Below are 15,733 nucleotides of genomic sequence, written 5' to 3' on the forward strand. Positions count from 1 at the left end.
GGTGTAACCCTGCCATCATGGAGAGGAACCGTGTGCTGTGCTCTGGTGCTGCTGCTCCAGCCCCACTGCCTTGGTGCCCTTTGGGTCCTCTTGCTCAGGTTGGTAGAAAATTCCCCCAAATTAGTAGGCACCTTCAGGCTGGGAGCAAGTTGTGGCTCTGAGTCAAGTGACAGTCAGTTTAGACCCCCACCCCATCCACCCACGACACCAAGGCAGTGTGTCAGCAGTGCCACCCCCACGTGAGGGGGTGGATTGGCATCAGCCTACTTGCGGAAAGGCACAGCTGTGTCACAGGGAGGACACGTTTCAGAGGCCTTACGCTGCCTTTTCCCGCTGTCCCTTTTGGGGTGTGCTTAGAGGGGCTGGAGCCTCCAGGAGAAAGGTAACTCACCAGTGGTCACCATGCTGCCGTATCCCAGGGATGTGTTCTGCAGTGCCACGCTGCTTGACACACTTGTCTCCGGGAGGCTGTGGGGCTCTCAAGGACCGCAGGGCTCTCAGTACCTTCCTCTTTTCTGTCCTTCAGGGAAATGTCACTTTTCACATCACCAGCCTGTAAATGCACTTGGGGAGTCCTGAAATTAAACCTTTCCCTTCTCCCCTCTTGGGCAAACTTCTTGCCTTCAAACCAGGTTCTTGGTAGCACCTTGGCACTGGGTGTGGTTGCTATCAGCACATCTGCTTAGGTGGTGATGGAAATTTCGCAGGAGTCTCTGGTATGTCTGCCCAGACAGATTGGGAAAATTTGGGGTTGAAGCTGTCCTGCCTCATCAGGTCTGGGGCTGAGACTCAACCTTGGAGAGCCTGCCGTGGGATGAGGAGAAAGAAGGAAGAAACCACATCTCTCTTGCAGCAGCAGTGACCTGTTTCCCTGGCAGGAGGAGGAATCTGCTCCCCAGGTGGGTATTTGATCCCCTTGTCTGTAATGCTATGGTGTCAGACCTGGCAGGGCTGGTAGTGCCCTCCAGGTTTTGGGCACCATTGTGCCTGGGGTCTCTGATATGCCTTGTAGCAGAGAACTGGGTCTGCTTGTCTGTGGCTCTCTGCTGTCAGTGGGAGTGGGAAGGTGCTTATGGAGAGTGTGGAGCAGAGGTTTTGTGACCTCTGCTGCACTGAACACTCTTCTGTACTTGCTTAAGTGGGGGCTGTAGGATAGACTCTGCCAACCTTGCGCTTCTAAGAAGCCCTGAGCTTTCTCGTTCTGGCCATTTACAAAACGCAGTTGTGTTATGTTGAGCGTCGTGTCCCCTTCTGTCGCTGTGGCTACTGTCACCTGCGTGGGAACAGGCAGGTTAAAACACACCTAACGGTGTGCAGCCACTTCTGTGCAAGCGTGGGTGCTGCCTGCACCCCACAGGGTCCCCAAGAGCAGGGCCACCTCACGAGGTGGCGCTGTCAAATCAGGAATCTGAAGCTGTCCCCAGCGGCAACGGGGCTCTGCGACTCAGCAATGGGCTTGGGACTCCACGGCCGCAATTAGGATGGGGACGACACCTAATTAATTGTGGGGCTGGTGCTGGGGACCCCAGGGTGACAGTCCTGCACCGACTCACTCTGTCACCCTGAGTTCGTGAGCTCTTTTCTTTGTGCATTGCTGTGCTGCCCTGGTAACTGGTGCTACACCAGGCCAGGAGGGACATGACAGAGACTTCTGAAAGCGTGTTAGAGATGACACCTGAACTGTCTGTGCACACACGTGTGCCCTGGGGGGGTCGCCTCCTGCCACGCTGCATTAGTTCAGATGGTTGAACCTGCTGGATTTAACAGCAGTGGATGCTGTGCACATCCTCGTGGTGACAATGGAGGGATGTTGTCCTTTGGGTGATACTTTGCTTTTGGGGGTGGGGGTGAGGACTGGCTTGTGACCTTTGGCCACAGCCCAGGCACATCAGCTGGTTACTATGCCAAAACCCAAACTGAGATGGGGAAGGGACAGCCATGAGCCGCAAAACATCTGCTTGTCCTCGTGGTGCCAGGCAGAGCTGTGGGAAGAAGTTATGGGACCCCCTGTGGAGGAGTAGCTCTGATCACAATCATAAAGATTTGTGCTGCTAAGCCCAAGAGATGAGGGGTTAGGGATGAACTGGCATGGTGGCTGTCTCACATGTAAAAGTCGCAAAAGTCCTCAGGGAAAGGTTGCAACTGTCAAAAAGCCAGATTTTTCAGTTGGCAACTGAGCAGTTGTCCAGTGAGAACCTCAGAGGCTGGTGTAGCTCTGCTGAGTGCCCATCCAGCTCTGGACTGACCTCAGCAGGACTGTGCTGGTGTCTGCCGGGAAAGGACCAAGGTTGTGATCAGAAACAGGCTGACACAGTTATGTGGGAGTGCACAGGGCCATTTCCATGGAGTCTCACCCTAAGAGATCTGGCAGGATGGAGCTCTGTTCAGCCCAGCTGCAGCTTGCCAGGGTTTTTCTTAGTCTGTGCATGGGCACATCGGTCTTGTTCGTCTTGCCACAATGGCTCATTGTAAAAGGAGCTCACGTCAGCTGTGTGGCTATTAAGAAAAAAAAGCTTAAAAAATAGGTGGACACATGAGCACAGCCCAGATTTAGAAGGGGGTTCAGAGAGGAGTGCAGCATGGATGGACTCTTTGTACAATAAGGGCAGGGTTGCAACACCGAACACGTCAGAAGGGCTTTGCTCCCCCTCTCTGTGAGCCCAAATTACCCACGTCCTCCATCTCCATGGGGAGCAGCCCATCCTCAGCACACCTGAGGCCACCTCTGCCAGCAGCAGAGCCTCGTGCTCCTGGGATGGCAGAGGGGACGGGTCTAGGTTTCTTATCCTTGCCCAACATAAACTGGCATGGCTCACCATGGTGGTGAAGTCCAAGGCTGCCCGACTGCAGGGTCAGCCTCACCACCTGCGCTCGCTGGCTGCTCGCAGCCTCCACAGGCAGCCCAACTGGCCCCTTTTGGTGCCCTGGGGAGGGTGGATGTTGTTTCCCCCTGCCCTGCTGCAGTCGGTACCCACTGTCCCACGGCAATCCCAAACACCTCAGTATTGCTTTTGGTCTGAGGTAATGGTCTACCACCCCTGTAAGCTGTGAAACTCCAGCACGAGGAAGCAGTGCAAGCACCTTGCTGCACAAATCTGCTCACCCTCTAACATAAATGTTATATGCCCAGAGTGAGATTTTGGGGTAAGATTATGGGGTTTTTTTCCCCCCATACAGCCCAGCCTGTTCTCATATAAATAGTTTAGGACACTTTCAAAAACTGTCAGCAATGGGCATAATCCTTTTGGGCCCATAGCACCTTAAAACTGGAATGGTCTGAGGTATGGCAGTTCAGCTTTAAATATTAATTCCTTTCTGAAACATAGAAGGCTTATTTTTTTGTATGTGATTTTCATGGTTGGTCTCCTGGGTGTGTAAGACTTGTTTGCTCAGTGAGGACATCTCTGGTATTTCCTTACATTAATTAGAAGTATTTTTGAGCCTCTTGCCATCTGTCTGTAGCTTCCTTGCTTGGGAATGACCGTGAAGGCTGGGCTCTGACCCATTACACCTGACAGCCCCTGAGGCAAGCTCTGTATTTGCTTGTCTCTTCTCCAGCTGAAGCAAAATCGCTTGTGTAACCTTATATGAGTGCCTGGGTCTGTTGACTTCACCAGCCCAGGTTAAGCATGTGTTGTGGCAGGACAGGGACATAATTCAGCTGTAAGGGAGGGACATGGGCAACAGCACTTTGCAGTTACAATCTTGGCCCAACATTGTAAATTATAAAAGGTAGCATTGAATCCACTTGGGCAGCTCATTGAAGATTTCTGCACTCTCATTTACGGTGCTGTGAAGTGTATTAGGCTGAAATTAATCTGCCAGCCACAGCTAACATGGCCCTGACCTAGCTGGGAGTGTATTTAGCAGCATGAACAGCGCTAATAAAAAAAGACAAAAAAAAACCCAACAAAAACAACCCTGCCAATGCACACTGTGACCAATTTCCAACTGCAGGGAAAGGCATGTGCTGAGCACTCCCTGGGATATTCTCCACCCTTGTACAGAGCGAATCGAGCCAAGCAATTTCTAGGTCTCAAATCCCGCCTGCCCTGATGTTCTCATCTTCCAGCTTCCCCTGGTTGCTTTTGAAGGCGAGCATGTGCTTCTCAGCGGCGTCCCCTGCTCACTGAAGACACTCGGCCTCTCCGCAAGGTCTTGCATGCATGCAGGGCAGAGCTGGTGGGAGGTAGGTGCTGCCTGCCAGGGTTGCTGCCAGACTGGCCCAGAGCTGACAGCGGTGATGCCCCTGCCACAAAGAGCCCTCCCTGGGGGGAGCTGGGGAAGGAGGCTGCTGGGGGACGAAGCAATGCCATGGTTTCCTGCGAGGGGTGGCAAGGTGGGCATTGGGCACAGCGACTGGCACCAAAGTGGTTGTGAAAGGGGTGGAGAGGGAGGTGCAAGCAACCAGGGAGGTTTGCACAAGGCTTTCCTGGCTGCTGTGTTCCTCAGGCCCCTCTTCCCCTAAATGCATCACAGGTGCATGTTGCAGCTGAGATGCACAGGGAGGGAGCTTTCTTTTTCTTTGCATGTGCCTCTGCACGTTTTTATTTATCAATTTGCTTTCCTAAATTGCCCTTCTGTGCAGCCCAGGTAATCTACTCTGCCTCTGAAAGTCCTCTGGTCGCCAGCCCTTGGCTACCCTTGACCCTGGCAGCATCTTCAAAGGGAGCATGGGCCTGCTGCGGAGCGTGCAATGTTTGCTCACTTATCGGGCAAGCAGCTACTGCCTTCCTGCCTTGGGGGGTTTCGTCAGCCTCCTGCCACACTCCGGGGGAGACCGGTCAGCCACCGCTGCTTGCACAAGGTCAGTCCCCCCCCAGCACAGATGCTTCCCCCGCTCTGTGGGGAGTTGCCTGTCCTCAGTCGGTGACTGCTGTTTGAGTCTTATTGAGGGCAACTTGTTAATTAAGTGCTTGCTCGTCTCTCTGAGGATTTAGGTTCATTTTTCCAGCCCTTGCTAATCATAGGTAAAAGGGGCTACAACTCCAGTTCCTGCAGCCCTCTGAAGCCCTGGTCCCAGTGGCAGTGGGCACACTGTGGTGGGTCCAAGCAAAGGCAGCTATGCCCAGCAGTGGGCAGAGATGGAGGCAATGCAGAATCAGGTCATCCAGCCCATGTCTGGTCTCACTCGGGTGCGTTTCAGTTCCCAATGTGGTACGTTGTAGCCCAGCACTCTTTCCCAGATGGGTCTGAAAATGGTGTATCTGAATTTGGGAATGTCTTAGCTGTTGGGCACAGGGAGAGGAGAGATGCTGAACATGTCCCTGCTTATTTCAGAGGGTGTTGGACTAGATGACCTTTAAAAGGTCCCTTCCAACCCAAACTATTATACAACTCTATGCTTGTCCCTACTCCCTCCCAGCTGTGCCATTGCTAGAGTCTGGGGCATTTTGTGTGCATCAGGCTTCCTCCTAGGACCTAACCAGTCACAACAAAATGGACAGTTCATCCTTCCTGTGTGGTATCTCTGTTTTTCAAAAAATAATGAATTTCTGCTTAAAATTTTTAGTGCTGGTGAAAGGCAAATGGGTAGCTGGGCTTAACAGAGCAGGTTTGCACTCTGTTGGGGTTGAGATTCCAGGGGTGGCCAGCTCTCCAGCTGCAGGGTCTGCAGTTAGGGGCCACCCTTTGAGATGGCCCCAGGGAGCTGAGGAAGTCATAGCACTGGAGGAGCAAAGCCAGTGGCCACCTGCCCCAGGGCCTGAGCCACAGGGAAGTTTCATATCCTGCCTTTTTAACCCTCGAATTCTACTCCCTCCCCCTCTTTTTTTTTTTTTCTCCCTGTCGTGTGACATTTCCACATTTTAAGGCATTCCCAAATTCAGGAGGCTGCACTTTCAGGGGGTCTCAGCAGCCAGGCAGGGGTGTGCAGTTGCAGGGCAGCTAGGGGGGATATGAGGACAGGGATGGGCAGGGACACGTGGACAGGGATGGGTCACAGCAGCCCCAGAAAGGCTGGGGAAGAGAGGTAAGCCATGACCCTTGGCTTCTTGGCTCCTGAAAAAGATGCCAGGGTGGTATCAGAGTGGGCAGGTCTCATGCCAAGTGTGCGACTCAACCATCCTGATCCCCAGACCTCTCGCGAACAGACCAGAGACCTCGGTGTGTGCTGTCCCTGCTGGCTTTGCGTTGCTGCCTTTGAGGCAGACGGCTGCAAAGTCCAGCCCTCCCAGCTCACCAGGCGCTTTCCAACCCTGGCAATTCTCTCAGGATATAAACCGTGCCGGAGGGAAGTGCCGAGGCAGGCGAATAAAGGTGTTCCCACGAATTAATAGGAGGAAGAAAGAAAAACATATGCCAGTTGGGACTCGCCCCTGGAGCGGTGCATTGTCTCTGGCCAGCTCGCTGTGCATTTAGAGCGGGGCCCTTTGAAGGCTGACTTAAATCCACTCCTGGGAGGTGTCACCTGTTGGCATCGTGCCTTCCCCAGCTCCCCGATGAGGTTTTTGTCTCGTTGAATGCTGGTGACAATAAGGGTCACTGGAGCACGCAGCTGGGCGAAGGCACAGGCTGAGCCGTGTTTCCCAAAAAAACCCCGGCAGCCTGGAAGGGGAGGAGGGGAAGGCAGGCGGTAAACAAGCTGCCCTGAGCCCTGCGAGCTGGTAAGGGGCCGCTTCTTTCCCCGCCGGCTTCCCGGGAGAGGGCGCTGGCCCCGCAGCGGCAGCGCTCACCTCTTCTCCGCTGGCTCGTAAACATGTTGTGCAGGGCGAGGGTAAGGGGCATGGGCACGGGCACGGGCCTGCCACCAAACCTGCCCGGGGCAGTGAGCGACACGTCCCAGCCCAGCCGTGGAAGCCTTGCCCACGCTGGGGGTCTCTCCCAGGCAGGGCTTTATCAGACGGAGAGGAGGTGTTTACATTGCAAGCTGCCTTTGCTCCCCGCTTCCCTTTGGCGGTGTTTGGAGTTCTGTGGGTGAAAAGGGGAGCTGCTCACAGGGGGCGAGGAGGGTCACCCCACGCCACAGGGACTTCCACCCATAAATGCCCCGGGTTTGTTTGCAGCCAAGCTCTGGTGGCCAAAGTTTCTGGGAAATTTGCGGTTAGCAAGCACAGTTCCAAGAATTTGGAGCTATCGGAGATGAGTGTCCTGATTAAGCAAACCTCCTCTGCAAACTTAGGGAAAAGGGCTGGGCACGGCTTTACGTTGCCTGTGGCTTGACAGCTCCTCTTTATGGGAGCTGTTTTGGGTCTCTTCCAGCCTGACTGGGTCTCAGCAGCAGCTCCTGCCTCCTTTTGCTTCAGCTGAGCCATTAGATTCAGGTGACCACAGTTGAACTTGGTCTGAATATGAGATCCTGAGCTAATTTCATGGGTAAAACACAGCATCTGTTTCTGTGCTGAAAGTTTTGCTCTGTGCATAGGGTACAGGAACTGGGGTACGGAGGGAAGGCCATTCCTGTTGTAATGCTTGGTGGCTCTGCCTTGCTCAAGCACCTGAATTTCACTTCCATTCTGGACAGCCTCGGGGGATTAACGCACACTTAAGGCTGCTGCAAAGTGGTGGTAAAAAATGAGCAGGGTTGTCCCCGGAGGGAGGGTGGGGACCCGGCTCTGGAAATGGGCAATAAATCAAGGCAAAGCCTCAGCCAGCACTTCCACCTCCTCCTGGCTGAGGATCCAGTTCTCCCTGGCCACTGTTGCCCCAGGCTCTGGCCGTGCAGAGGCTGTATCTTCAGCAGGGTGGCTGTGATGGTCAGGAAGGTCCAGCTCCTGGAGAGAGCGCAATTTTGGTGTCACCCACCTTTCCCCTGAGGCTGGCGTGGGGCAGCCCAGGATCCCATCACCCCAAGGCAGGCATGGGCATGGTGTGCTTGGCCTGGCACCCACATGTGTGTGTAGGGGTGTGTGCAGGGGCTGCGGATCCTTCTGCTAGTGCTGGCATTGCCCTCCTGCCCCTTGGGTCCAGGCTGGGAGGAGCAAGAGGGCTGAGCAGGAATGGGGCTGGGACAGCCAGTGAGCTGCTGGGGTGGAAAAATACCGAGCAGTGCTTGCAGTTTGCTGGGTGCCCCTTGCCACCTGGGTGTCTCTGAAGTGGGTGCTCCTGCATCCACAGCGGGGCTGGCAGGATTTCTTCTCCCTTATGTGACAGTGACCAGGCCTGTGCCCTGGACTGAGGGGCTTGGCTGCAAATCCAGGTGCTGGATCCCATTATCTGCACCAAGGGGCAAAGCGGGACACTGAGCACCAGTGGCTTGTTCTCCCACCCCCAGAGTGGGGATGTGTAGCGAGCCAGTGCCTAGGCCCAGAACTGATTGGGGGGGGCTCTCGTTCCTCCCTCCCTTCCCCACTGCCCTGTTTACCAGGGTGGCTGATTTCCATCCCTGGGAGTTATGCAAAGGCAGCCGCTAATGTAAACGCCGCGGAAAGCCCTGGATCTGCTCCCGCTGCCGCTTTCCCAGAACTAGGCGAGATGAAGGGTTATTTTTTTGGGCCGGGAGGGTTGCAAAAAAGACTCACCCACCCTCCTCCGTACCCCCTTTCCCTCGGCTTCCTGATCCCCCCCCCCCCCCCCCCGAGCTGTCTCGGTGCGGGGCGAAGCGGGGGACTTCCCTCCCATTCCCGGGGGGGGGGGGGGCAGGCCGGCCGCGATGCCGTCGCCGCTGCCTCCGCTGGAGGAGGAGGAGGAGGAGGAGGGAGGCCCCTTGCCCCCCCCGGCCCCGTCCTGCCCCCGGCCCGGCCGTCGCTGCCCAATCAGTGCGGCGGGGCCGGCGCTGCGGCGCCATAAAGCGGCGGCGGGCGCGGCCCCGGGAGCCGAGCGTGGGAGCCCCGCGCCCGCCACCGCCGTCCCCAGGTAACGGCCCCGGGAGGGTAGGGGGTGCCCGCGCCCCGCCGCACCCCCTGGGGAAGGCGGGGGGGTGGGGAGTGGGGGCAGCTCTGCCAGGATCGGGGCTCCCCGGGGGCTGTTCGTCAGCTGGCGGAAAGACCTTCTAGGGGAAAATTACTGCGCTGCTTTTTTTTTTTTTTTTTTTTTCCGGTTGGGGAAGGAAGAGGCAGATCGAGTTTTCTCTTGAAAGCAGATGCTTTTTGCAGTTTTTCCTTCACGAGTCTCTTTAGCTGCTTGCTTCAATACGGGTGCCTTCCTCCCTGCCAGATGTACGCGTGGGAGAAGCTGGTGGGGAGCCCCGGGGTGGGCAGAGGAGCCCCGCCGGGGGCAGGGTGGGCTGGGGAGAGCTGGGCTGGGCAGGCCGAGCCTTTCTGCAGAGGTTTAAAATTTTGTAGTGACTTTCTGAATCACTTCAGATCTTGAAATAATTTTGCATTTCCGAGCTCCTTGCAAACACGCGTGGGCCCCGTTCGCCGTGCTGCTGACACACGTGGGCTGGCTGTCCCTGGGAGCCCAGCTCCGGGCTGCGCTGGGGATGCTGCAGGTCCCACTGGCTGGGACCAGAGCCTCTTCGGCCTCCCCATCGCTGCCGGGGTTGCTCAAGGGTTGCTTGTGCTGCCTTTTGCTCCCCTTTGGACTCCCCCCTGCCCTGGACGAGGCTTGTATAACTTCAGACCAGCTAATCGCAGAAGGCAGCTGGGGCTGGCAAGCCCTCCTCGCTGAAGCAAATATATTAAGAAAGCGCCAGCTAAGTTTTCCTTATACATTATTAGCCTTGCCCTGGAGCGGTGGTGAGCGTGGAGGGGCTGAGGAGCACTTTGGAAGGCTGTTGCTTGGTGGATAAAATCTAGTTTATCGGTAGGACGTGGTCAAGGTATTAACAGGACACTTTGAAGGCATCACTTCTGGAGCAGGGCATTCCGAGCTGCCTGTGTCGGCCCGAGCTGCTGTGCTTTCCATCTGCAAAACTGCATGGGACCGCTGGAGATGGCAGCCAGTCCCGTGGCCGAGCTGTCTCCTGCTCCTCCCTGGCTAGAGGAGTGAAAAACGCGGGACCGCAGGGGACGGCTCATGGTTGGGGTTGATTTTTTTGTTGTCCCTGCAGGAACCCCCTTGTCCGGTCTGCAGCCATGGCCACTTCAGCGAGCTCCCACCTGAGCAAAGCCATCAAGCACATGTACATGAAGCTGCCGCAGGGGGAGAAGGTCCAAGCCATGTATATCTGGATCGATGGGACGGGGGAGCACCTCCGCTGCAAAACCCGCACGCTGGACCATGAACCCAAGAGCCTTGAAGGTGAGAGGGCGGGTACAGAATTCACAACCCCTCGTCAGAAAGGATGCCATTTCTCTCTCTTTCATGGCAGAAGGATGGTATCTGGGGAAGACATTGCTCCTCACCCCCTTCCACTTACCTCTTTCCCCAGATACCCCAGGGGAATGTTCCCAGCTCTCCAGATGTGGAGTTTCAGTGAGATGTCTGGGGTTGGGAGCATGGCTCTGGTGCTGTCCCCACTGCGGAGGGGGCTGTTGGCAGTGGCTAGGGGCTGTTGGCAGGAGCTTGGCAGCCCATTGACTCTCGAGTACTCATTTTGGCCGGAAGTAGTTTGGCAGAAGAAAGTGCAGGGGAAAGAATGGAGCTATCCGGTGTAATTAAGAGCTTGTGTCCCTCAGAACAAACAGTCCCAGCTTACACAATAATAGCATTAGGATTTTCCCCAGGTTGCCATGGTGCTGGCTGGAGACAGTTATGAAATGAAAATACTCTGTGTGACTGAGCAGAATTATCTTTTTTTTTTTTCTTCCCCCCCCCCCCCCCCCTTTCCTCTTTTCCCTCTAAGGGAGTGGTTGGCACAACTCCTTTGAAATCTTTGTGCTTCCCATCCTCCCACTTTTCCCCCAGGATACAAAGGAGATAACATTCCCTGGGTGGAGTTCACTGCTGCTCCCACTGTGCTTTTACCTGGAGGGTAGTGTGCAGCCAGGAGGGGTGGGTGAGGGGGCCAAGGTGGCCATACTCCTCCTCCTCTATATGAGACTACCTATGTGTGATTTTGCTTTCCCACGTTCTCCAGGCCATGCAACATGGGTAAGGGTATTTCATGGCTCCCCTCATTCCTACAGCTTGAAGATGTCCTGTGCTCTGCCCTCTCCTAGTTTTCCCAGCCACCTCTGCAGGGAGACTGGGTGCTCTGTTCATCCTCGTGGTGGCTGTGACATTGTGACATGGGAAACATCCTCAGTGCTGCTCCGTTCACTTGGGCTTGGCCAGCAGCCCAGCTCCTTGTGTTTCCTAGGGTGTCTGGGGAGCTGCACTCCCTTGTTTTTTGCTTGTTTCTTTTTTTTTTTTTCCTTTGCCCATTTGGAACAAAATCAGCTGAGCTGGGATTAGACCTGTTGTAGGCCTGTTCTCTATAAGCATTTTCACCTCTGTAATGCTGGAGGATGGCAAGGAGCCCATCCTCCAGGTGACCAGGGACCCTGGGTCACGGTGAGTCATTTCTCTCTCTCCTCCAGATCTCCCTGAGTGGAATTTTGATGGCTCCAGCACTTTCCAGTCTGAAGGATCCAACAGTGACATGTACCTGCGACCTGCTGCTATGTTTCGGGACCCTTTTCGCAAGGATCCCAATAAACTAGTTCTCTGTGAGGTCTTCAAATACAACCGCCAGTCTGCAGGTGAATGGACTTTCTCCCGTCTCCTGGTGGAAGTGGTGTTTTTGGGGAGGGGAAAGGGAGAGCTATCCAAATGCTGTTCATGCCCTTAGCATCATGCATGATGCAAGTAATGCCTGCCCTGAAAATAAAAGGCAAACAAAGTGCTGGTGGTGGAGGAAGAGCTGGTCCTGGGATTCTTCACCAAGCTGCTGGGACTCAAACTGTAAATAAAGTGGAAATGGGGAGTGGGAGTGGAGGGGAAGATGGAGATGCTAATGAGCCTTGTGTTGCTTTTCCATTCTAGAGACAAATCTCCGATACACCTGCAGGCGAATTATGGATATGGTGTCCAACCAGCACCCCTGGTTTGGGATGGAGCAAGAGTACACTCTCCTGGGGACAGATGGACATCCGTTTGGCTGGCCTTCCAATGGCTTCCCTGGACCCCAAGGTAACCTCTCGGGAGTCTACGCTGGACCAAGTCAGGATTTCTTAACACCGTGTTTGAACCATAATCTGTGTGATGCAGTTTAAGTGCTTCAGGCAAGCTGAAAGATTTGAGGTGTTTCTAGAACTGAAGGAGGACAATAACAAGCAGGATATTGGTGAAAACTAATCCATAAGATTGAGATTGTTACAGAAAGGCTAAAATGGTGATTGGCCACATCCTAATTTGTTGCTTGGTTTGTTAGTCTGGAGGTGACTTAAACTCTTGCCCAGTGTGACAGATTACAAGCCCAGACTGTTAGAGGGATTTGTTCTCCATCAGTGCTTCCATGAAAAATGGATTTGGGGGCTTTTCCACGCATCCCAAGCCTCTGGAGAGTTCTCCCCTGTGTGTGCTTGGTCTTTACTGAATTTAAGCCTTTTTTTTCCTGGAAATTCATGTTCCTCCTGCTGTTCACCTGTGCTGTTGCAGGTCCGTACTACTGCGGTGTAGGGGCAGACAAAGCCTATGGCAGAGACATTGTGGAGGCCCACTACCGAGCGTGCCTTTATGCTGGCGTGAAAATCGGAGGAACCAATGCAGAAGTGATGCCAGCCCAGGTAAATCGTTTTAGGCATCCTTGTGGAATGAGAGAGTACAGAAAAATCCCAGGCAGCGGGAGCTTTTGCTGCATGCTCTGAGTCGTGTAGTTTAGTTCAGAGCATAAGGGGGTGGGAAGTGCCTTACAGCCAGTGACTCCTCCTCTTGCAGTGGGAGTTCCAGGTGGGACCATGCGAAGGGATTGAGATGGGGGATCACCTCTGGATTGCACGCTTCATCCTCCATCGGGTGTGTGAAGACTTTGGTGTCATTGTGTCCTTCGATCCCAAGCCCATCCCTGGGAACTGGAACGGTGCTGGCTGTCACACCAACTTCAGCACCAAGAACATGAGGGAAGACGGGGGTCTCAAGTAAGTTTTTTTGTGATGAGTGAGTAGGATCTGTTTGCTAGGCTGGACTTGGTAGCAGCGAGCATTTGCAGACCTTTTGCCTACATGGGAGACATCACTCTGCTGCTTGGCTTTTTTTAAAATTTTATACAGTGATATCCCATCTTGGTGTTAGGTGGGAAATTCAGCCAGCAGTACAGCTCCATCAGTGTTGATGGATGCATGGGTAGCCAAGATGTAGCTATTCATAACAGGCTGTCCAGCTCTTGATTTGCCAGTGCTGAAAACAAACAAACTCAGCATAGGCCTTTTGTTGTACAACCATGAAAGAGAAAGACCATTTACTTCTGTCTAGACCGGGCTGTGGAAGTGAATGCCATGTTTTCTTAAATGACAAGATCCTGGAAGTGTCAAACACTAGTTGCCTTACGGGACTGATGTGCTGAGTGCAGGTAGAGGGGGACCTGACAGCATTGGGCTACAGTGGAGCTCTATGCTGGCATTCTTCCTGGCAGCTGTGTTTTCTTGTCTTAATCTTAGTGATGTCCTGGGATAATGAGCTGACCTGAGACTTCTGTGTTGAGAAACATCCCCTCTGAGAGCAGGTTCCCTGGTGGCAATGTGTCTGTTGGATTTGGCCACAGGGATCTTTTTCCAAGCAGCAGCTGGGGTCAGCAGTAGGAGTGCAGAGAAATTCTGTGTTAAGATGACCAGAGAAGTGGGTTGTAGGGCATAAGGCTTCCTCATGAAGCAGCTTGGAGACAGCAGTGAATCTGGGTTTTCTTTGACTCAGTGGTCAAGAGCAGCTCAGCTCGTACCATCCATCAGATGCTCACTCTGTCTTCCCCTCCTCCTCGCTTCCTTCGCAGGCACATTGAAGAGGCCATTGAGAAGCTGAGCAAGCGTCACCAGTACCACATCCGTGCCTACGACCCCAAAGGGGGGTTGGACAATGCCAGGCGCCTGACAGGTTTCCATGAGACGTCCAACATCCACGAGTTCTCTGCTGGCGTGGCCAACCGCGGTGCCAGCATCCGCATCCCCAGGAATGTGGGCCATGAGAAGAAGGGCTACTTCGAGGACCGCCGGCCCTCCGCCAACTGTGATCCTTACGCTGTGACAGAGGCCCTCGTCCGCACATGTCTCCTCAATGAAACTGGAGACGAGCCTTTTGAGTACAAAAACTAAGCAGACTGCGCCCACAGATACTGCCTTCCCCCTGCACTTCCCACACCCCTAAACTTCCCTTCTAGATGTAATCCTGAGGGTACAAGATAACATGTTTTGTGTCTCAGTAACTCTTGTTGTCTTGAGGTGGGGAGGAGGGCAGGTTTAGTTTTATCGGTGTCTTTTTGTCATTGACTCTTCAGAAGACAAGACGAGGAGAGGGAGTTAGAGAACTTTTAACCACTGTTTTATTTTTTTGTCTAATTCATGTGTACATCTGATGGGATCCTGTGGTGGCTTCCAGGGACAGACTGCACACACAGAAGGCCAGTAGGCGAGTGGAAAGCTTAAAACTCTAGCTGATTTCCCCAAGAGTCAAATTTGGGGTGTTAGCCCCACCACCGGCTCTCTGCAGACTAATGGTTCTCTAAGGTTGGTACCCTTCTGTGAAGAAGAGAAGATGGGAGCTGTGATAGACCCTGTGCGCTCCTGCCTGTATGGTGTGATGGGGAGATCTTCACCCTCTGGCCCCTTGAGGTTTCTAGGAGTCTTTTGGCAGTGAGCTTCAGTGTAGGAGCATTGAGGAGAACTCCTGGTTCTGTCACTGGAAGCCAACTGGTCTCTGGCTCATAACACAGAGTGAAGTAGTATTTTTCTATTTAAATATAAAAACAAAAAAAAAATTATATATGAAAGTGGTTTTTTTGTTTTTTTTTAAAAAGAGATGATGTTCCAATGACTCACCCAGCTAAAGCAGGCAGAGCTCCTGAGGATGCTGTTGGAGGGCCTCTAGGTGGGACAGAGTGAGCTTGAAGGGCTTGGTAGAGGAGACTCAGATGAGATTTGTTTCAGTGTGGAGTTTGCAGGAGGTGGTTCCCAGACCTGGGAAGCCTGCAGAAGCATTTATTGCTGTAACTCAAGCAGCCACGATGTGCTCGCGAGCGTATTGATCAACAGGGAGAGGGTGTCCTGAACTATTAGTTGACTGGTCAACTTAACCATGTTCTGGACAGAGCTGTGGGTGTTTAACCTTTCCAGTGGGCCTAGCATGTCACTAAAGCAGGGCTTTTGGTAAAGGAAAAAAAGTTTTAGATTTATTTTTTTCCATAATATTCTTAGTTTCTGAAACTGTATGGTTTTACAGAGACCATTGATGCCCGTGTTGTGTCGTGGCTCTTGGGCTGCCTGCCATCCATCTGTGACGGGGGCTAGGAGAAGGGAGAGGCTACCTGTCCCTCCCAGCCAGCCCTGGCACCTCCTGCTCTGCTGGTGGGTTCAAACGTTCTGGGATTTTACACCTGGTATCTTAGATGGTGCCGGTTATATTCCATTGCATTTGAACTTCTTCTGAATAGTTGGTTTTTTTATAATAAAAAAAGAAAAAAAGAACAAGACTTTAATTCCAACTTCTGCCTCCTTTCTGTGTTTCATCCTGGCAGCTTCTTTTGCATGTGTGTTGCCTTCACTGTTTGAAGGGAATTTGACACTGGTAGGGATGGGCTTTGGCTTTCCATTTGTAGGGTGGGTTTTTGGGGGGCAGGGGTTTTGCAATCGATGTGTGCTCCCCAGAAAATGGGGTTTTGTAGGTGGCCATTGATTCTCTGGTGAGTGATGGTCCAGCTGGGCTTGGAGGGGGGTTCTCTTGGTACGGGGAAAGGGACTAGGCTTGTGAGTGTCCATGGGGAGGGTTATGGGGTAAGTACAGG

The 15,733-nt window shown here is 53.5% G+C and overlaps 1 protein-coding gene across 1 annotated transcript; it reads left to right on the forward strand.

Moving 5' to 3' along the window:
• The first annotated feature begins 8,662 nt into the window (after positions 1–8,662).
• Positions 8,663–15,433, forward strand: GLUL (glutamate-ammonia ligase). Its single transcript, XM_074906926.1, has 7 exons — positions 8,663–8,793; positions 9,932–10,122; positions 11,343–11,504; positions 11,788–11,934; positions 12,403–12,530; positions 12,682–12,881; positions 13,730–15,433. Exons 2-7 carry the CDS (start codon positions 9,957–9,959, stop codon positions 14,046–14,048), a joined length of 1,122 nt encoding a protein of 373 aa, XP_074763027.1. The 5' UTR covers positions 8,663–8,793; positions 9,932–9,956; the 3' UTR covers positions 14,049–15,433.
• Positions 15,434–15,733: the final 300 nt, after the last annotated feature.

This window comes from Athene noctua, chromosome 5, assembly GCF_965140245.1.
Source record: "Athene noctua chromosome 5, bAthNoc1.hap1.1, whole genome shotgun sequence".
In the NCBI taxonomy this organism is placed as follows: Eukaryota; Metazoa; Chordata; class Aves; order Strigiformes; family Strigidae; genus Athene; species Athene noctua.